The sequence below is a fragment of the Stigmatopora nigra genome, chromosome 8 (assembly GCF_051989575.1).
Source record: "Stigmatopora nigra isolate UIUO_SnigA chromosome 8, RoL_Snig_1.1, whole genome shotgun sequence".
Lineage (NCBI taxonomy): Eukaryota > Metazoa > Chordata > Actinopteri > Syngnathiformes > Syngnathidae > Stigmatopora > Stigmatopora nigra.
In genome coordinates, this window is record NC_135515.1 from 9575528 (window position 1) to 9595414 (window position 19887).

Sequence of the window (19887 nt, forward strand, 5' to 3'; positions counted from 1 at the left end):
ATAATAAAACCATGAGAAATAACAAACTGAATTATACATAAAATCAAATCAACAACAATTAACTGTGTTGTCTATATTTATTTTTGCTTCATTAGTGAAACGTACTTATGTTTGCAAAACAGAACATAAAGAACATTTCACTGTGCAAATATATTTGGTACTTAACTTGAACAGCAACCACATACTCTCTGAAAAGCCAACAATAAGTTAGGTCCTTGGAAATAAATACAATGTGTTCACAATTGAAAATGTACCCCCGTAACAAGTTGAAAAAAAGGGGAAAGTGCTGAAAAGGGAAGAGTTGGGAGAAGGTTAAGCAATAGGAAGATTGAAATCAATGTCTGAACCATGTGAAGTTATCAAGACTTGAGAATTTTGAGTCTTTATCTCATCAGTGTTTCATGGAAATTTCATAGTTTTGGGCCTGTAAAAAAAAAACATTGTGCCCAAATGATAAGATTGTAATTCTAGCAGCCCCGCAATACTGACACTGGGTTCAAAAACAGGAATACACTAATGTGCTTATGTGTTCCAACTGCCAAGAGCAATGGAGTAGAATAGCCATTGAGTGCCTCACTACATCAATCTGATTGTATAAGCAATTTCAATTACACATTTTTGGATCATCCATGACAGATTTCCAGAATAGATTAGTCAATTCAAGATTCTTGGTTATGTTTTCACTACTGAACCCTTAAAAATCATGAAAGAAAGTTGACATTTAAAAAGAAAAGTGTCTGAATCCACACAATGTTGCACAAATGTATGTATAAATGCTGTACTATAAATACTAAAAGCCCCAGTCATGGGAGTGCACAACGTGTCGATGATCGCAGTAGAGGTTGCTCCAGTTAGCAACAAGGTGAGGCACACGGGTCAGAAATAGAAAATCACTCTTCTTAGAAAAAGCAAAATCACAAAATATGGTCATCTTTCAATAGTCTAGCATGCAAAATGTACATACAGTATTGACAAGCACAGAGTGATGGGTCATTAACTATGACTGAGTGTGTTTTTAATTAAAGGGAAAGAAAACACCTTGTAAATATTTATCTGATAATTAGGAAAATAAGATTGAACACAAAAAAGATACCTTTTACAGGTGTGGCAGTTTGTGATGTCATGTCAGTCATTCCATGTGAGTATAAAACACACGCTGATAAAGATGAGCACACATGCTTGTGTTAATGGGTATTAATGAGGTCATTAGATATTTGGGATACTCACATCTGATTGGCTAAAATAGTTCCAGCACTGACAAAACATCTGTCATTATGTCGGATGACCACTTCCTGTAAAGACTGATTTTATTCTATTTTGAAAAATCTGAAATTTTGTATTTTAAATGTATTAAACCCAATTAAAGGTGTTATCTTTCCCTCTAAAGTTCACCAAATAGGAAATCCTGAATGTGCTCTTTTCTTTGAGAGGAAAAAAAACATTTTGAAACAGTGCCCCCCTGCAGGGACAGTCAATAAAGCAGACGAAAAGTGTGCATCAAGAACTCATAAGATCCAAGGGAAATCTCAACTTAATTTGCAGTTGTCAGTTATCATACAGTAAAGGGCATGAAAATGTATACGATGGAAGAAGTTAGGGTTGTTCGACCACAAATAATTGAAGTCATAGTGGTTCAAATTCATTGTCAAGTCACTCCGTCCTATGATTTGAATGAAAAAAAATATTTCAGCCTATGGTTCTAATCGACACAAAGGCCTTTGGGTGTTTCCAATCCCGATAGAAGGCAATTTGGGGTGATATTAAACCCAAGGAAAAAGGTAAAGGGGCAAAGAAGAATGGCAGTCTGTACATCAAAACACAGTTTCTCAAATTGGCTCAGGCGTTCCTCCGAGAGTTACCGGTGGTAGCTGAGCGACCCGTCTCGTGGTCCGGTCTGTATTTAAGCCAACAGATGAGCCACGTAACCACCACGGAGAACATGGCTAGGATGCTGGCCACGGATAAGCAAATAGGTCCCCAGGGGGAGGGAGGCATGCCATGACTGTGCACAAAGATCAGGCCCATGAAAAGCAACACCAGCATGGAGAGGAAGGAGAAGATCACACAAACGCAGCCGGTGGTTAAAGCCACTCTTTTGCAGCTCTGACAACTGTCATAGCGCACCGAGTCTTGGGAGATGGTGGTGGCCGTGGACACGGTGGTGGATGGGGTCGCCTGGCTCTGGCTGGCGCTGGATGCCCCCAACGCCCCCAACGCCCCCGACGCCTCCTCCCGGCGGAGGGCGACGAGAGCCGGATGAAGCGGGGGAGGGTACGGCGGCAAAGCATCCTGGGGCAAAGGGTCGGAGTCAATATAGAGAGGGAAATCCTCCGTCACCTTGGTGTTGTTGGGCAGGTTCTGAATCCGGTAGTCCGGTACCGGCGTCCGATGACGGCAAACGGGGCAGCTGATGCGCCATGGCCGCTCCTCCCGGAGATGGAGCGTGTTGAGGCACTCCTCGCAGAATGTGTGCAGGCACTCCAAGATTTTGGGTGCCCGTCGGCCAAGGTCGAAGTAATTGTAGCAAATTTTGCATTCATATTCCTCGTAGGGGAAGGCAGACGGAGGCGGCAGGGGGGGTTCCGCTCCGTTTGATGCGAAATCTACCACTGCCATGTCATCTTTCGCCATTCACATTCTCTGTTGAACACAAAGGGAGCAGGCGGACAGATGCTGACGTCTATCCTCCTCTCCCCCTCCTCTCTGTTGGGCTCAGGGAAACGCCATCATCCCTACAGATTCAATCGGCGTCTGCTTTCTCTATCCTTGATGCAGAGTGTTTAGTTTAGGGCGTCGGCTGATCCGACCTAGATGCTCACTCGGGGTGCCGCTTAAATATTCCAATGCCCTCATTTCGTCTAAGCAGCGTGTGGGAACGGATGATGTAATGGTGCTCTGCGTGACTGACTAAACACGGCTCATCCACGCACCGTGGTGGGGGCGGCCGTATGTGTCGCCGTCAAGTCCAGCAAAAGATACGGTGATCTTGACCGATGGTGACTCTGCACGAATCGGCTGCCCGGAAGGAGAAGAAAAAAAAGAAAAAGAAAAACACCCTTTGCACTGGCTTTACGTTTTCAACTTTACACCAAAGCACCGTAATCGTGACTAAGAATATATAAATACATACATACAGATACACAACCAAACCATAAATATCGTATTCATTACATTTCCAAATAATTTATCCACATGGGGGTGCTGGAGCATATCCTAGCTAACTATTGGCACCAGGCTGGGGACACCCTGAGTTATTGGCCAGCCAATCGGAGGACACAAGGAGACAGACAACCTTTCACGCTCACACTCATGCCAAGGGGGCAATTTAGAGTGTTCAACTACCCTATCATGCATGCTTTTGGAATGTGGGAGGAAACCGGAGTACCCCGAGAAAACCCACACAACACCACACACCGAGGACCCACCTGTTATCGAAGATTTTTGCACACCACTGCTCTAAGAAAGATCACATCGCCATAAAAAATGCCCACCACTCACCAACAGGCAATTATAGCCAATTGTTTAAATGTCATTCATTTTCTAAACCACTTATCCTCATAAGGGTCTCTGGGTGTACTGGGGTCTAATCCAGATAACCAAGGACACTAGGCAGGGGACACTGAATCAGTGGCCAGCCAATGGCAGTGTTTAAATTTAAACAGTCAATATTCAAAATTGATCCAGTACAAACACATGTTCATGAAAATCATTCTGTTTGCATTGGGAATATAGATAAAGCAATTGAAAATAGCTTGAAAAAGCAATTATATCAGCTGTAATTGTATTGCATTATTGCTCCAATGTTATCCGAGTCTATTAAAAAAGTGAAAAAGGGTGTTTTTTAAACAATAGCAAATGTTTGACTAAGTGTAGGATCAACTTTTAGACCTATTGTTGTTCCCTTGTCTGCAGAGCACCGCCCACTCGCGTGTACCTACCTGTCTGTGACTTACATCAGCCGCAACCATGCGCTTAGCCACGCTTGCTCAAATCAGGTGAACCAGTTTCTTTGCAAAACCTCTCCAACGTACGGACACAAGCCTTTTCACCTGTCAAGCTGGAGGCCCTGACGTACCTGCAAGACTCGGAGCTTGTGGCGGCCTTCCAGAGACGATGCGGACTATACTTGATCGCACCGAAACGTTGCAGTCCAAGGACGCTGCATGCTCAAGCCCCCGGCCAAATGAGCCATTCCTGTGCTTTACATAAGACAACATGGGACTGCCAGGACAACAATTCCAACTATCAATGCAAGGAAGAAGTGTGTACTGTAAGTCTTAAAAAGGTTTCCTTTTTTTGGGTGGTAGGCAAACATTTAATCTAGGTAGCATTTATATAATTATTTAAAAATTAAAAAAAGACGTTGAAAGAGCTGAGTAGAAATGTGATTCAAACTGACTGGCTTTTCTAGTTTGTCTTGCTTTCTCTGTTTAAAGCAAGCCTAATCAGACTACCTGCCTGTTGTTTGCTAGTTTTTATTTTATTTTTTTGTTTACATTTGTGAAAAATTAGTCTCAAAATGAGTAAATGACCATTTTCTTAACCAGCTCTTTAAAATATACATATAAAATTTGACTTTTTTTATTTTCAACTTTCACAGACTAGTTCTATAGTATGTGCCAACTCCTAGATAATATATATATGTATAAACAAGCATTCTTTTCTGTTCCCTTTATGATAGAGCTGCAGCAAACCTGCGTATGAAGTGAGGAACCCACTGCTGCATATCCTTTTTCTGTTGTCTGCTGGTCTTGGGCATGAAGTTTTTTATATCACCTGCCTGCCTTGTATACACTGGAACTTGGACCCCTTTCTCTGTCGACGCCTCGTTAACATGTGGACTGTGAGTCAAAATATATATACTATACTGAGAGAATTGTGTCTGTTTACTATAAATAGATAGACCATAAATACCATAAATAGATACATAAATCATTCATATCAGTGGGTCATTTTTTGGCAAGAAACTGTCAGTGTTGTCAATTGAACCATGCATAAGTTTTCTTGCCAAAATTCTCGCCACTTCTTGCAGGTGCTCAAGGTGTATGTTGTTTAGTTTTACTTGAATATGCTTCATGCATGACTGATGATCCTTCTCCTCAGCAAGTTTGTTGTCATTAACCATATCATCAAGCGCTCTGCTCATTTCTTGATGACCTGACAGAGAGAATAACTGTACACAGTTAAATTATGTGGGTAAGATTTCATTGGCTGCAGAGCACTGGTGCCACAGTTCCAGTATATATTCCACAATGATTACATTGAATGGGAAAACTTGCACTGCAGCCTGGGTTTAAAAAACATCTTTTGTCCCAACAGTTCTGGAGTATTTTGGACACATCACATGTGTAGTTGTGCAGTTGTGGACATATCAGTCTGACCACCTAAGAATACCCTTGTACCAGCCTTCAATTGGATGTCCCATCTTACACAAAGCATCCTCTCTTCCCTCTGGAGTCTCATCTCCCTCTCTTCACCTTTCAACCTCCTTTCATCCTTGTACTCCCCTCCAGCGACCTGTCTATGACACCATGCTTGTTCATATATCCCCAGGCGATGGACCACTGGGGCCAGACTGCTCAGGCCCTTGACTAAGAGGGCATACATTGAGAGCATCAGAAAGAAAAAGACCTTACCTAGTTAGATCCCCCCGCCCCTTTTTTTGAAGATGCCACATGATGAGAGCACCTTTATTCATAATGGTTTTATAAAAAAAATAGACATTCTGGAGAGTGAAACCAGAATGTATGTATTTTTCTGCCCTTTGTGTCACTTCCTCCAGCGCTCAGTGGGTGCCCTACGCCTGAACCCCTTGCGTAGCCCCCTAAGGGCAGCAGACAGCATTCTTATTGCCACCCTGGCTACACCAGGCCCCTGTGTGAACTCTTTTCCAACACACACGTACCCTCGCTTCATCTTTAAGCTAAAAACACCAATTCTCCTCCCTCTAGTTAGCCATTACCAGCTTTCCTCGGAGTTCTCCTCCCCCAAGTGTACAAGCACATTGTTTTATAGGCCTCATCTCTAGATGGAAGTTCTCTCCCACTGGGAGCCATTTGGGCTGTCATCCTCGAGGGTGCCTCGCCATGCACTTCGAACAACAACCCACCATTGTGCTTATGGACTAATATAATGGTCATGGGGGTCTTTGTATTATGTTGTCCCTGCCTGCCACCCCCGCCCCCCAACATTAAAAACAACTCAGGCCAACAACTGAACTCATCTTACGAATGTTACTTGTACAAAAGTAAACATGTAATTCTGCATGATTGAGTTCAACAAACAAATGTCTTTGTTTTTCTCCGTTTACATTTTTCAATGTCTAAAATTGCCTTTCGTCTTTCCATTTGTGTTTTTCAATAACACAAGTTGACAAGACAATTACTAGAAACACATGGGTGGACAAATGAGTCAGTGAACAGGAAAGACAACAGGGTTAGGGAAACAACAGGTAAATGAAGTGGGCATTCACAAAGACACGTCGCACACATGAATGAATAAGCCAAGACTAGAAGTGCTAACTAAACCCCCAAAAGCCAACACCTAACACACTTTGACTTATCTATCATCCATCTACCTGCCCATTGGTTTTAAAGAATTAATTTATCCCCCTCAGTAAGACCAGGTTCCATCCAAGTTCTCAGTGTATATTGAATATGCTCTCTATTGATTTCAATAACACGAACAACCAAAACATTATGATTATTGACAAAATGTTGCAGTCTCTAATACAAGTACACGAAAGTCATATCTTTGACATTTCTTCTTTGAGTTATGTTTTACCATGGTATGATTTAAGCCACAACTAGAGAATAGACAAACACATTTGCATGACGATTCTCTGAACTATAATGGGGCACACACACCCGTCTCCCAGTGCTCTCATCTTGTTGACTGATCAAAGTCCAACTTTACCCTGGCCATAATCAGAAACACACAATGACACACACCTCCTTGTGTCTTGAACTCTCGACACCTCGTAATGCGACCAGACGTCCCCAGGTCAGCCATTTAACGCGACTTCTACAAAGGCACCAGTTAAAGATTTACTGGCATCGCAGAAAACCATAGACAGCTGAATATAATGTGAAATAATGTGTGGCTTGGCTGGTGGAAGTAATGGAGAGGGGGGGGGGGTATCATTTCATGCACGTACTAGCGCCGCATTGTTTAAACGCAGGGGAGGGGACATAGAAAGAGGATGACTGGGCGCACAGTATGTGTTGTTGTATTAATGTAGCCACAGTGAATAGATGAGGTCAGCCATGCTTAATGGGCTCAACATTGCCTGGCCTCTGTGTATTGCCCATTTCATGGTACCAGTTACAATTCTGTGTATAGTGTTGTTTGATGTGAATATTAATATTCCGAATAAGTTTTAAATGTTCTGGGGTATAATCGCCATATATTAGATATATAAAATTGTCATTCTTTTTGCTCAAGGAAAATTAAAGAATTTATTAGGGTACAAGTGTTATACATAAATGAAAATTCAGTGAGATACCCTGAATTGGTGGGCAGCCAATCGCAAGGCACAAGGAAATGGACAACCACTCAAGGTTCTAGGCGCACTTTAGAATGTTCAACTAGCCCAAATTGCATATTTTAGGGATGTGGGAGCAAACTGTTTAGCTTTTCTACTTTCTCACTTACTTGTTTGTACATGACTGTGTCTTTAGAGTATCCAATAATGTTAGATTATTTGCACTCCAGATACCAAAGTATGCTTTAAAAACCTGCTTGTTGCTCGTCATCTAAAAGATCCTTCTGTTCCCCAATCATGCATGAGCAACGTGACTTGCTTCATGAAATGGAACAAACAAGTTATTATCCTTTAACTCATTCCCTGCATGACAGCAATAGACTTAAAATTCAGTTTAATTGGATGGATGGCAATGAATTTCATGTTTCAGCAATTCTAATTTAATTCATGGGATGTCTGTTGCCCTTAATGACAGCTGTTAGAATAGTGGAATGATTGTTGGTGGTTTCTTCATTTAAGTGTTGTGATGATATAAAAGTGGTAATGTCGCATTTTTATGTGATTGATATAAAAGTAAAATAATAGCAGAAATATTGCAAAACTATTTTCAGGGAGAGAAAAAACATCATACTCAAATATTACACTTAACATAAGTGATAATTTGAACATATTTGAACACTATTAAGTACTACTTTTAACCTTTTTTCTCTATTGCCATCCTGCACAATTCCTTTATCCTCAGCAACAGACATTTTCTAATTAAAATTTTCACTATTTAAATCACCAGTAGAAATAATCTTTCTTTAAACACATTATTGCCATACGCATTAAGTCTCCAGACTGTGTCGATGGCCCCCGCTGTCAGCCATTCATAAAATATAAAAGGCAGTGCTTTAAATATAACTGAGCTCAGTGGGCTGCTTCTCCGAGGGCACTTGAGGAAAAGAGTGGTGACAGCATATTTAGCAACATTCAAAGTTTACCTACTGACTTGTATCCTTCGCATTTTGGCCGAACTTTGAACCCACCATGTTAGGCATCCCTCATGGGAAACGTGTCCCCTTATCATCAGCTTCTTTTTAATACTATAAAGGCACAGCTCATATGTTTAAACTGCTGAGATTTTAATCATTTATAGCCTGATGAAGATGTTTAATTTGGCCATTCAGTTATGCCTTCTGGGATTTTGCAACCTCTGTTTCCTATTGCTCTTCTTTAGCCAGTTTTGAGTTAGTGCATCACTATATTTGCAAAATGCAGAATATTTTATGTATATGCTAGTATTCCTATTGAAAAAGTTTATAGAGGGTAGAATTATATTGATCAATTGCCATTTTTTTCTTCCAAATGACATCCATGATAACATTACATGAATTAAAGTGCATTTCCTCAATTTCAGTTGGTCATGTACATCGGCCAGGTCATGAAGGACGTCCTAAAGTTGCCCCGTCCAAGTTCCCCGCCCGTGGTTAAGCTGGAGATGCGTGTTGATGCAGAATACGGGCTGCCCTCGACACACGCCATGGCCGCCACCGCAATCTCCTTTACATTCTTAATCAGTGCCCCTTCCAGAATTCAGGTGAGCATAGAATAATATTTGTGATCCAGACTTGCTTCAAACAGAACTAGCTCAATTCATTGCCTGTGTGTCTTTGACTTTGCTTTTAAACAGAAATAAAGCTAAATATAAGTTAAGAATTCAATAAATGGGTGGAAAATCATCATTAACATAGATTTAAATGATCATAAAGATAACGCTTAATTACACACAGGAAAAATGGTAATAGTAGGCATGAGAAAATCTTCATTCCCATTGTATATTACCATATAATAAGATTTTAATCCTAATTATACTTAATTGTTGACAATGAATTGAGTTACAATAAACTACATATTTGATAATGTCAATAGAGGATGAAATTTACTTGCTCTGCCTCTTATGGTTACAAGATTTATGTAGTGTACTAAACTAGATGGCGGCCTACTCATTTTGTTCCCAAAGTGGCAGAATGATAAGTGACCCAACTCCAACATCAAACTCCTTTAACTGTGGGACTGGACAAAAGGCTGGGAGGGGCGGGGCCTCCACTTGCCATCACTCTCTATCAAGTCCACCCGCCGTCAAGCTACTGTTTGCCATCCTGATAGACTCGGGAGTCAATGACTGTCAGTCTACATCCCGCCTCCACCTCTTCACGACTCTTTGGCCTCTTTCTTGCTCCCACTACACCAACTTGTCAGTCACTACAATACTCAGCAACTTCATCATGGATTGTCTGCTCTGAATGAACAACCTTTTATAAAAATATGAGTGCTTTGGGCTTACCTTTTAACACATTGGGTGTTGTAGCCGTGATGGTAATTTGTGGGTCTTATTTCAGCATAATGGGGACTGAAATTTCATTGAAGACTTTTCTTCAGGTTGAAGAAATCTTCTAACACATTCATTCGTAGTACATCACTTAATTTGAGCCGTAAAGGGTTCCCTGAAAAAAAAAGCACATAATACTACAGATGAGTACTAGTGGACTATTGAAAAGGCTACTGAATGACTACAAGGCCTCAGGGCAACTTCCCGGAGCAGGTCAGAGGTCACTAAAGTCAATCATAGGGCGGCCCCCTGCTGTTCCTGGTTTTCTTTGTGGCTATTGAAGAGCGGGGAAAAAGAAATGCTCTTCATGAACTACTAGTGAATAGGCTTCCAGCTGCTTCCAGACAGGAAAAGACACAGGAGAAAAAAAGGCAGAAAAGTGAAGCTTGTGCACAGAAGAGGAGGGTGGAGATGGATAAATGCTTGAAGCTTTTCATTTAACCGTTATTGAAATAGAAGATGAACAAAACCAGAGGCGTTAGGTAAAGGAAGAGAGGCATTACCTTATTGTGCTTTTATGAGACACATTCACCTTATTTTCTAAAGCCCAGTTATCAGGAGTGTTACATAAGTTGTCTTTGTTTTTTTTGTATTCTTCCTCATAACAGTTTCAGTTCGAGATAGGTCTACTGATAGCTGTGTCACTGTCAACAATGGTGTGCTTGAGCCGTCTCTACACTGGCATGCACTCAGTTTTGGTAAGCGTGTCGTACTCGCTCATTCATTCAGCATTAAATATTCAAGGTCAATGCAAATACATTATTCATTGGCATCTTTTTAAACGGTCTGATGAAGTTTTAAAGGCACCATCGTCTGTTGTTTGCTAACTATAACCTAAATGTTGGTAGGATAAAAGAACCAGAAATTCCTGCTTTAAGAACCTTGATGCAAAAATTCTATATTATTCTTTTATTGTTTGCCGTTAATGGCAACAATTGAAGGAGCCAAACACTAATATTCACTAAAATGTTGTGTTAATGGATCAATTATGGTAGATTTAACGGACTGAATCGGGGTTCGAATCCAGCTCGCACCTGCACATTTTCTTTGGGTAAGACTCTTCCCTCAATATACAGTGGTGGTCTGCAGGCTGACAGTACAAACTATTTGCCTCGCTTCTGTCACTCTGCCCCAGAGCAGTTATAGTTATACAAAAATACACCTGCTGCATAACAAAAAATGTAAGTACCATATGGCTCCAAATCAGGATACAAGAAATCTTGAATGGCGAATTTCCGGAAATAACAGTTTTTCACAAACACAGTGAATATGTTGGGGTCCACTAAATTTGCTGAAAGAGAAAAAATAAGAGTACATATCAATAAGAATCATACAAGCAAATGTACTATACATGTATAAATGATAGAAAAGTTTTAAACAATGGCATTAATAGGCAAATATTCCTTTCTTCTTTCAGGATGTCATCAGTGGAGTTTTGATCTCAGCAATCCTAATGTTTCTCACTTATCCATTCTGGAATGCCTTTGACCAGTTCCAGCTCAGCAGCACCATGTCACCAATCATTGCATTAATTCTGCCCCTGTTTCTAAGCTATACATACCCAGACCTGGACCATTACAGCACCACACGAGGAGACACCACGACCATCCTTGGAGTCGGGGCGGGCTGCTCTGTTGGATATTGGCTTAACAAACAGTTAGGAGAGACATTCGAGCCCCAAGGGATTCTGCCTGTGCCCTTACCCACGCTGACATCATATACACTGGCGTGTGGCGCTGCCCGCTTCTTTATTGGAACGGTAACATTAGTCGGCACTCGGCAGGTCATTAAAACAGTCAGCTTGCTTTTGTTGTTTTGGTTGTACAGAATTCCAAAATACGACCTGAGTGCAAGAATGCGGAAAGAGATTGAAGTGCCAAGTAAATTTGCCACATATACAGCTGTTGGACTTGTTAATTCTGCATTGGTCAACAGGATCTTTATTTTACTGGGACTGTGATTAATAAATTATATTAAAAGAAGTGCTCAGCCAATATTTTTAATTGGCATTCAACCTATTTTGGTTTGTTTACAAGCTCAATAAATAAATATATAATTTTACTTGCATGATCTGCGTTGAATTATCATTTTTATGAGTGGATTGAATAAATGTTTTAGAAAAAAAATTGTTAAGACTGTGCAAGGAAGGCATTTATGATTTGATTGAAATAATCACTGGTTCAATGATAGTCTGTTAGGAGACAGGAGTTTGCCCATGTGTGTTACCAGAAAACAAGTTTCTCAGGTCTTCCCATTGATTGATTATTTCAACAAGTCATTTGCGGTCTTCTCAAGTGTAGAAATAATGGTGCACCTGTCAGACCTGTGTCAATTTTACTTTTAAGTGATGTGAAGAAAGAAAAAACCCAACCGCATTCAAATATGAGAGCTTTATTAACTTGATTGTAAAAAGAATCTCACACTCAGAACAAGGAAAGTGAAAGTGTATTGACATTTGTTAGTCTAGTACAGTGGTTCTTAACCTTGTTGGAGCTACCGAATCCCCCCAGTATTCCCTGAACCATACTTTAGTGTTAAATAAAATAGAATTTTTAAAAAAAAATCAAGATGTATAAATACCTCACAGCACTGTTTGGCCAAGCAATGCCATGTGATCATCTGCAGCCAGTGATGGTCAAGCATTGCGTAGTATCGTAAATCGGCACCATGTATCGATCTGCCTTCACCTCCACGGCAGTGGCATCACCAAACCCCTGGGATGGATTCAGCAAACCCGTAAGTTTCAATCATACACAGGTTAAGAATCACTGGTCTAGTATGTACAAGAGTCAATCTGATCAACAGCATTTTGCATCAAAAACAGTTGATCTTGGCTCTCTTATTGTTATATTTATAAGGTTTCAATCTTTCAAGCGACTCATGATAGGGTGAATTCTTGAAACCAGTTGAGTTAGATTGCTCAGATGTGTTTGCACATGATGAGTCACAAGTGTTAACACTTGCCAAAACAAGTCCTGCAAGTGTCCATTTTAAATGAAACAAAGGCTGAGTGTGAATACATCCCAGGAAGCTACTTTCTCTACATGGCTTAGCTCTGTTTGAGTCGTGTCAAAACAACAGTAAAGCATCTTTATCCTTTATATCTTGTTAAACGCAGCCACATCTACAGACTGAACATAATCTTCAAAGGTGGTAATGGCTTCCTCCAGCAGGTCTGTACCCACTTTGTCATCTTCCACCACACAGCCTATTTGGAGCTTTTTAATTCCGTAACCAACTGGGACTAGCTTGGACTGCCCCCACAAAAGCCCATCCATGCAAACGCTGCGGACACATTCCTCCATCTTGGCCATGTCTGTTTCATCATCCCAGGGTTTGACGTCAAGAAGGATGGAGGATTTGGCAATGACGGCTGGCTTTTTGGCCTTCTTGGCTGCGTACTCAGTGAGTCGCTGCTCCTTGATTTTCGCCGCCTCTGCGCTGTCAGCCTCATCATCTGAGCCAAAGAGGTCAACGTCACTGTCAGTGTTGGTTGAATGGGGAGGGGTATCTGGCAGCAAAAACTGCTTGTTGACGACAGGAAGGTCAGCTCTTTGGGAGTAGAAAGATTTAATATGCTTATACCAGCGCAGAAGATGGCACAAAGTTGGAGAGGGAGCAGAGGGTATGGCGTCAAAGATGTCTACATCAGCCTGAGATGCTACAAAGCCTTCAATATAGCTTTTGTCTGCCAAGAAAGAATTGAGGGCTTTGAGAGCCTGTGATGTACCCAAGTCTCCGAATACAGTTTTAGAGGATGTTGCAGCTGGTGTTGTTTTTTCTTGAGTTCGGAACTTGTGCTGGAGGACTTCCTGCATGGGAACTTCATGTGTGAGATGGATTTCAGCTGTGTGGCCACTAGAAAAACCAAAGGCGACAAAAGAGGATGAGCATAGAAGAAGTGCACAAACCACCAGAGGAAAAAGTGAAAAGGGATAAATGCTACTAAGAGTTAGTCAAGTAAAGAAAAGTGAAATAAGACATGCTTGCTGAGGTTAATAGTTTACGAAACAAAATGGCTCAGTACTCATATTTTTTTTAAATTTATTCTCATTCACTGGCATAATTCCAAATGTTTTTCTACTTTTGATTATATATAGCATTGCCTTATTAAGTTAAGTGCAGAAAAAGAGGGATTCACAGGAATGTTTCGATGTCCATCTCAAGGGCGGAGCAAGGCATCGTCAGCTCAAAGCTGTCATTGACGTGTGGGTGGAGGACTCCTAGATGGCCAATGCTTTTCCCATGGACAAAGATCTCAGCACAACGTCCGGGGAAAAAGGTACAATCTAGAGCAGGACAAAGGGGGAAAACTATTTACAATTGCATGTTTACAGAATTTTCAGGTTACGAAACTCTCTGATATGCAAAATATCTTCCAATGTACCAAACAAGATCCAAGTTACGAAATCCCCAAAACATCATAAAATATCCAGTATCCATTATTTTATTCTGAAATTGTTGCAGTAACGTTGTATACTGTGTTATTATTTAAAATTACTTGTGCAAATTACAGCACATCTTCCGTTTTGTCTTTATGCACTTCCTTGAATACCATCTACTTTTCCCTGTGCTCGCTCTGACACCTAACCCCAATTGATTTGCTGTGCGGATATCATAGAGTGCGCCCTTGGAGTACCCTTGTCAAGGAGAGCAGCAGTAAATAGCTTGTTGAAAGGGACTGTGTTTGGAAATAAAGAAAAGGGTAGCTCAAGCCCAATGTCAATTAATATCTACAAATACTGTGGCGGTGATACAACTCTAATGTTTTGCTCTATGGAAGGATTTTAAATGATGCATAGTGTACTTTAACTGCAGACTCTCAACTTGCACTATAAATTTAAAAGCAGCTGAATAGATTGTGTATATGTGCTTTTAGCTTTTTAAGGAACCATATGCCATTCAGACCCACAAGCCAATTGTGTCTGAACTTTTGGCTCAACACTGCCAAGTTAAGATTAAGCCTCAATCGGCCATCTTATTAATAGAATCCTGTCAAAGAGTATTAAAAAAAATGACCAAGACTTACACAGATCCATAACCATCTAAATTGTACAAGAAAACGTCACCATTAAAATTTTAAATCAACATTTTGCCCCTCATTGATACGTTTTTTTAATGTGTTTTTTTTTCAAATGTAATATTTTGAATACAATACTGAAGTGGCCCATCCAGATCATAACATTAAGTTTGTTATTGAGAATGTCTATTGCATCCCAACTTTTTTAAACCTGGTTTGAGTGCAAGATGGACAAAATCAAAAAAGATCCTTACCGTTAGCCGATTGAATGTGGTATCCCTCTACCCGGGCAGGTTTCACCATTAGCAGTTGCATAATACGGTCCAGCAGTCCATGGATTACTTCAAAGCCTGGACTCTTGTTATAGTATACAGCACAAATATGTCGACTGTTCCTTGCCCCGACATCTGATGGTTGGGTTGATCACAAATGTTTTTTTTTTAAATATATCAGATTTATTTTAATGAAACATTCAGCTAATCATTTGACACATTCAAACACCTACCTTTGGTTTCATCCTTTAACACTATGTCAGATATCTCAAAGAGCTTGAGGGGCAGGGGCATCTTCTTGTTGGCTGCAATTGTTTTCAACAGGCCCGGTAGTAGTGTGGTACGCGCCACCTGGTGGAGGAACAGAATAACGTTACTAAGAAGAGAGGGCAGCCATGTAGAAGAAAAATATCGCCAATTCACACATTATTTTGAGTTTATTCATGTCTAAAATGTATTTTCCTGTGTCTGTATTCTCACCCTCTCGCTACTGTGACAGTGAAATTTCGGGAGGAATAGTTATCTAATCTAAACTAAACCGAATCAGAACAGACTGACTTGCCATGATACACTATCTTGTACATGGGCAAGTCAGACTGGTTTGTCGGGCTCGTTGAAACCAGTACATTTGAGGATCACCTGGAACTCTGCAGTCTTGGGATTGGAGATGTGAATAGCCCTAGTTTCTGAGATTTTTTTCCCAAGCTTGTCAGCTATATCTTCTTTAGAGCACTGCGGATGAGATTGACAGACTTCATGTTACTTTTTTTTTCTCCATAAATGAGGATGAACCTGTTTTCCTGAATATTTTGGGTCTCACCAGAGCAAAATTGAGGGCTTCTGTGAAACCAGCAGCTGCGAGGTCATGTCTTAATAGCTCCGTCAGTTTATTGAGTGGAAACTGTACAAAACAAAGAAAAACTATGTTCACATTTGTTAATGTACATGTACAGTAAACCTGCATACCTGATTGGCTATGGTGTATGTCTGTGGTATGGTCCGAGTGATGTTATTGAAGCCATAAGCCATGGCTGCATCCTCCATGATATCACAGGCATGTATGACATCTGAGCGAGTAGGTGGGATCTCAACCTCGATTTCATCACCAACACCAGTTGCCCGAGAGCGCAGGCACATTCGAGTTAGCAGCTGGGCAATCTTCTCTGTTGACTCGCTTTAAAGAAAAAAAAAAATTTTATTCGCCTTTGAAAAGCAAGTTGTTTTTTTCAAATAAACATGATAAAATGGATAGGTATATTGCAAAAATACATTATAAAAATGTGACTCTTCTGAGCTTATTTGAAAAACTTACTTTATGCCAACTTTTTGATTTACAAACTTGCTGGACAGGATTTCCTTCCTGTAAGCCAATTCCTAAAATAAATACCAGACAAAAGGAGTAGAACATTTAGTGTGAAGTTGTGGTAAAGTGTTTATGGCAGACAACTGGAATGAGTACAGTACTGGATATTTGCAGGGCGTGCCATTTGCATTCAACACTTCAACTTCTTCAACACTGGAATAGCGAAAGAGAAAATGAAAAGATGTTTAGATTATAAAGATTTCCATCTCCTAAAAGACAATAAACCCGGAACTTACGTGAAAGGCTGGGAACAATATTCGCTAAACATAGTCACCATCATGTCCAGCACAATCTTTGCCTAGAGAAGAGGACAAATTTTAGTGGGTCTGAGAGGTTTAAATGAAAAGCAGAATTTATCCAATGGGGGGGCTACCTTAGTCAAGTCTGTGGCTGTGCACTCAACAAAGACATTTTTTGTCATCAGAGTAATTTTTGAGTGATCTCCTGCAGAAACAAAATGGAAAGCTGGAGGTTAAAATTAACCAATGTTTTGTTTCTTATTTTGAACAAAAGCAAAGACACAACATTAAATTCCTGGAAACAAAAGCTCAAATTAATACAATCCACCCAAAAAAAAGTTCCATCCGTACAATGAATCTCTATATTTAGACATTTGGCATTGACTTTGAATTCAGCACAAGCCTTACTTAAAGGCTGAATTTAATGGCACAATCTTATGTCTCTCTTAGCAACTTGCTTCATGTTTGTTATCATCAAATAGAAGTTAGGCTAGAATAGGTTTTACCTACCCAAGGTGACATTCACAGAACATACCAAATGGTCAACAAGACAATGTGCTAGACAGATGCATAGTTTTCATGAGAGAGCAACATTTTGTAGCAGAGTTCAAAGCTTACATCTTAACAGGTGCCATTTTTGTCAATGCAGGGAAAATTCAAGAAATAGAATGAATACTCACCATTGATGATGGGAGGCATTGACAGAACAACACCATTGCTATCATAAATAACAGGGTACAGAGGCTTGTCTTCAATAATATGGAGGAAATGTTTCAGGTGGCTGTCAGCCTAAGTCAAGAGAGGAGAAGAAAAAAGTAATTTAGAAAAAAAACATGGCAAAACAAACCAAAGACCAATGCTGCAGAAGCTTATTAACCTTGTACAGGCTCATGAGTTGGGTGGCTGTGTATTCTTTGAGCTGGTTTAGGGGCTTGAAGAGGATGTCTCCTGGTGGTTTAGCTGTATACGTGAAAGGACCAGAGATGGTGTCTAGGTCATGAGTCCCTATCGCCACCAGACTCCTCTTTCTGCACAAGGATTGTAATAAAGGGTCAACCGTGGCATGTCATACTAATAGATGTCACTAAATACTGTAAATTCCAATACTATAGAGTGCATTTCACTATATAAAGCACAAATTACACAAAATTCAAGAGAAAAAAATCATTCATACACTCCAACTGATTAAAGGAAGATTTTTATTTAAATTTTTCAACTCATCATCTAATTTTCTGAATTGCTTTATCGTCATTAGGGTTGCGGAGGGTGCTATCCCAAGCCTATCCCAACTGTCTCCGGGCCACAGGCGGGAGACACCTTGAATGGGTGGCCATCTGATTGCAGGGTACAAGGAGACAGACTATCATGTACTCTCACACCCATACTTATGGGCAATTTAGAGTGTCCAATCAGCCTATATTGCATAGACGTGATGCTGATGCAATGTAGCACTTTTAGTGTATTTCTTAGGTCATTCACGAATCAGCCCAATCTACACATTTAAAATGATTTTACACAACGAATAGTGGGCGGCAAACAAAGGAAATGATCCATACTTTGAAGCAGAAACATATTTCTTGTGACTTAGTAAAAAAAAAAATGTCATACAGTATCACAGTTAACCTCACCTGCAGATGTTTTGATGCAGTTTGTCTTGGAGCTCGATGAAGCTATCGTAGCGTTCCTGCGTGAATGTGATGTTCCTTAAAACTGCTGCCACAGCATAGGGGCGCACAGCTGCTGTCTACAAGTGACCATAACAATTTAGAGCCTTGTGAAATCATGTTGAAATCTCTGCTTTCATAAAATGATGACCAATGCTAACCTCCTTGGTGATAATCAGCTTCTGAACCTCCCCACTAATTGGGCTGACTCGTTTGTACCGAGGGGCCTCCAACCTGGACAACAAATATTAGTAAGTCTTTTGTGCTTTTTTTTACAGTCTGAATATAAAAATAGTACAATGCGTGATAAAAAATATTCAAATTGCTGTAATTTTCAGAAAAAAAGGATTTGTTCATGTATATGCTGCAAGACAAAAATATAGGCATCTACATTGTATTAAGTCTTACTTATTTTTGAAGACCTGCAGTCCACGGACCAAACCTTCCAAACAGAGAAGGTCATAGCGGTTTGCTGGTACATCGATCTTGTAAAGGACAACATCTGACGCTCCCGCTGCCTTTACATCACCTTGCTCACGGCTGATTATCTCCTTCTCAGAGGTCTGCGTTAGGGTCAATCACACACACACACAATATGTCAGATTCAATTGCTTTACATTTTTAAAGCTGTATTTGCAGCAAATAAACCACCCGGGCCCATGGAGAAAAACATGCAAGCTCCACAAAAAAAGGAGATTGAACCCTCGATCATCTTGGAGATCAGGTCCTATAATATAAATTCACTTAACACAAATCATTCAAAAATCAGAGGCTGGAATAAACTTACAATTTCATCCAGCTCCAGTCCAAATTCGAAACAGAGTTCGTCAAACTCCTCATCAGCTGAAAGAAGAAACCAGTCATTATTTTTGATGACACAGTAAAATGAAAGAAAGTTTAACCTCGTCAGAAGTATAGATCACTGTGATTGGCAGGTCAAGAATCAATTTAAATCATTTCGATTTTGTAAACAAGGCATGTTTTAACATTTCATCCGTGAAGCAGTTTTCCTAGTGACGTATAGAGGATGACGCAATGACGTTGACATACCTCCGAGACATGACAACAATGTAATTCTATTTGCTTGTTGGCAAACAAGGGAACACTTTGATTTTAAGGTATGTTTCATGAAATATTTTTAGAACTTTAACGATGTAAATCAAGTTGGTAATCCATTTAGATTGCCAAGTATCCAAGTACAACAGCCAACAGTGCAGACAACTACACGTGCTAACGTTTGGCCTCATAAAAATAAACATATATTGCAGCTATAATGCACATTTTTCATTATTTGAGAAGATTGTCAACTTACTATAGGTTTTCCCCAACGCTTTAAAGAGAAGATCTCTTTTTACGCCAACAGTCGGCATGTTTTCTACTATCCTTCCTCTCTACAGCCACGGTGAAAAGGACCCAACCAGACGCCTGTAGCTGCCTGCAGATATGCCTGACTACACAGGCGCGCATCAGAAAAA

At 40.3% G+C, this 19887-nt stretch overlaps 3 protein-coding genes across 8 annotated transcripts; 1 reads left to right on the forward strand and 2 right to left on the reverse strand.

Moving 5' to 3' along the window:
• Positions 1-58: 58 nt before the first annotated feature.
• Positions 59-5296, reverse strand: rnf228 (ring finger protein 228). Its single transcript, XM_077723503.1, has 2 exons — positions 4076-5296; positions 59-3015 (listed from the first exon to the last, which is right to left on the reverse strand). Exon 2 carries the CDS (start codon positions 2629-2631, stop codon positions 1837-1839), a length of 795 nt encoding a protein of 264 aa, XP_077579629.1. The 5' UTR covers positions 2632-3015; positions 4076-5296; the 3' UTR covers positions 59-1836.
• Positions 3934-11921, forward strand: sgpp2 (sphingosine-1-phosphate phosphatase 2). Of its 3 annotated transcripts, none has more exons than XM_077723500.1 (5): positions 3936-4261; positions 4682-4843; positions 8883-9062; positions 10463-10552; positions 11272-11921. In XM_077723500.1, exons 1-5 carry the CDS (start codon positions 4184-4186, stop codon positions 11812-11814), a joined length of 1053 nt encoding a protein of 350 aa, XP_077579626.1. In that variant the 5' UTR covers positions 3936-4183; the 3' UTR covers positions 11815-11921. The 3 variants fall into 3 exon arrangements, with proteins under 3 accessions (XP_077579627.1, XP_077579626.1, XP_077579625.1); XM_077723499.1 differs by having other exon boundaries at positions 3944-4270; XM_077723501.1 differs by lacking the exon at positions 8883-9062 and having other exon boundaries at positions 3934-4270.
• Positions 11044-19883, reverse strand: farsb (phenylalanyl-tRNA synthetase subunit beta). 4 transcript variants are annotated; one of them, XR_013327262.1, is made up of 20 exons: positions 19725-19883; positions 19200-19255; positions 18821-18975; positions 18574-18646; positions 18377-18492; positions 17626-17776; positions 17429-17537; positions 16883-16953; positions 16746-16807; positions 16611-16662; positions 16459-16520; positions 16113-16320; positions 15967-16047; positions 15786-15878; positions 15380-15497; positions 15129-15281; positions 13996-14143; positions 12435-13712; positions 11416-11697; positions 11044-11145 (listed from the first exon to the last, which is right to left on the reverse strand). XR_013327262.1 is itself a non-coding variant. In XM_077723494.1 (18 exons), the coding sequence occupies exons 1-18, from the start codon at positions 19780-19782 to the stop codon at positions 12953-12955; spliced, it is 2526 nt and encodes an 841-aa protein (XP_077579620.1). In that variant the 5' UTR covers positions 19783-19883; the 3' UTR covers positions 12230-12952. The 4 variants fall into 4 exon arrangements, 2 of the variants coding, with proteins under 2 accessions (XP_077579620.1, XP_077579621.1); XM_077723494.1 differs by lacking the exons at positions 11044-11145; positions 11416-11697 and having other exon boundaries at positions 12230-13712; XM_077723495.1 differs by lacking the exons at positions 11044-11145; positions 11416-11697 and having other exon boundaries at positions 13597-13712; positions 13961-14143; positions 19725-19882.
• Positions 19884-19887: the final 4 nt, after the last annotated feature.

What these genes read in the sequence shown, in the direction of transcription:
- rnf228 (XM_077723503.1), bottom strand. Translation starts at nt 2,631, where the DNA reads ATGGCGAAAGATGACATGGCAGTGGTAGATTTCGCATCAAACGGAGCG.
- sgpp2 (XM_077723499.1), top strand. Translation starts at nt 4,184, where the DNA reads ATGAGCCATTCCTGTGCTTTACATAAGACAACATGGGACTGCCAGGAC. An exon ending in GCCTCGTTAACATGTGGACT is followed by an intron (nt 4,844 to 8,882) that starts GTGAGTCAAAAT and finishes CCTCAATTTCAG; the next exon opens with TTGGTCATGTACATCGGCCA. An exon ending in CTGGCATGCACTCAGTTTTG is followed by an intron (nt 10,553 to 11,271) that starts GTAAGCGTGTCG and finishes TTCTTCTTTCAG; the next exon opens with GATGTCATCAGTGGAGTTTT.
- farsb (XM_077723494.1), bottom strand. Translation starts at nt 19,782, where the DNA reads ATGCCGACTGTTGGCGTAAAAAGAGATCTTCTCTTTAAAGCGTTGGGG. An exon ending in AATCAAAAAGTTGGCATAAA is followed by an intron (nt 16,321 to 16,458) that starts GTAAGTTTTTCA and finishes TTTTCTTTAAAG; the next exon opens with CGAGTCAACAGAGAAGATTG. An exon ending in CCACATTCAATCGGCTAACG is followed by an intron (nt 14,144 to 15,128) that starts GTAAGGATCTTT and finishes GTCCTGCTCTAG; the next exon opens with ATTGTACCTTTTTCCCCGGA.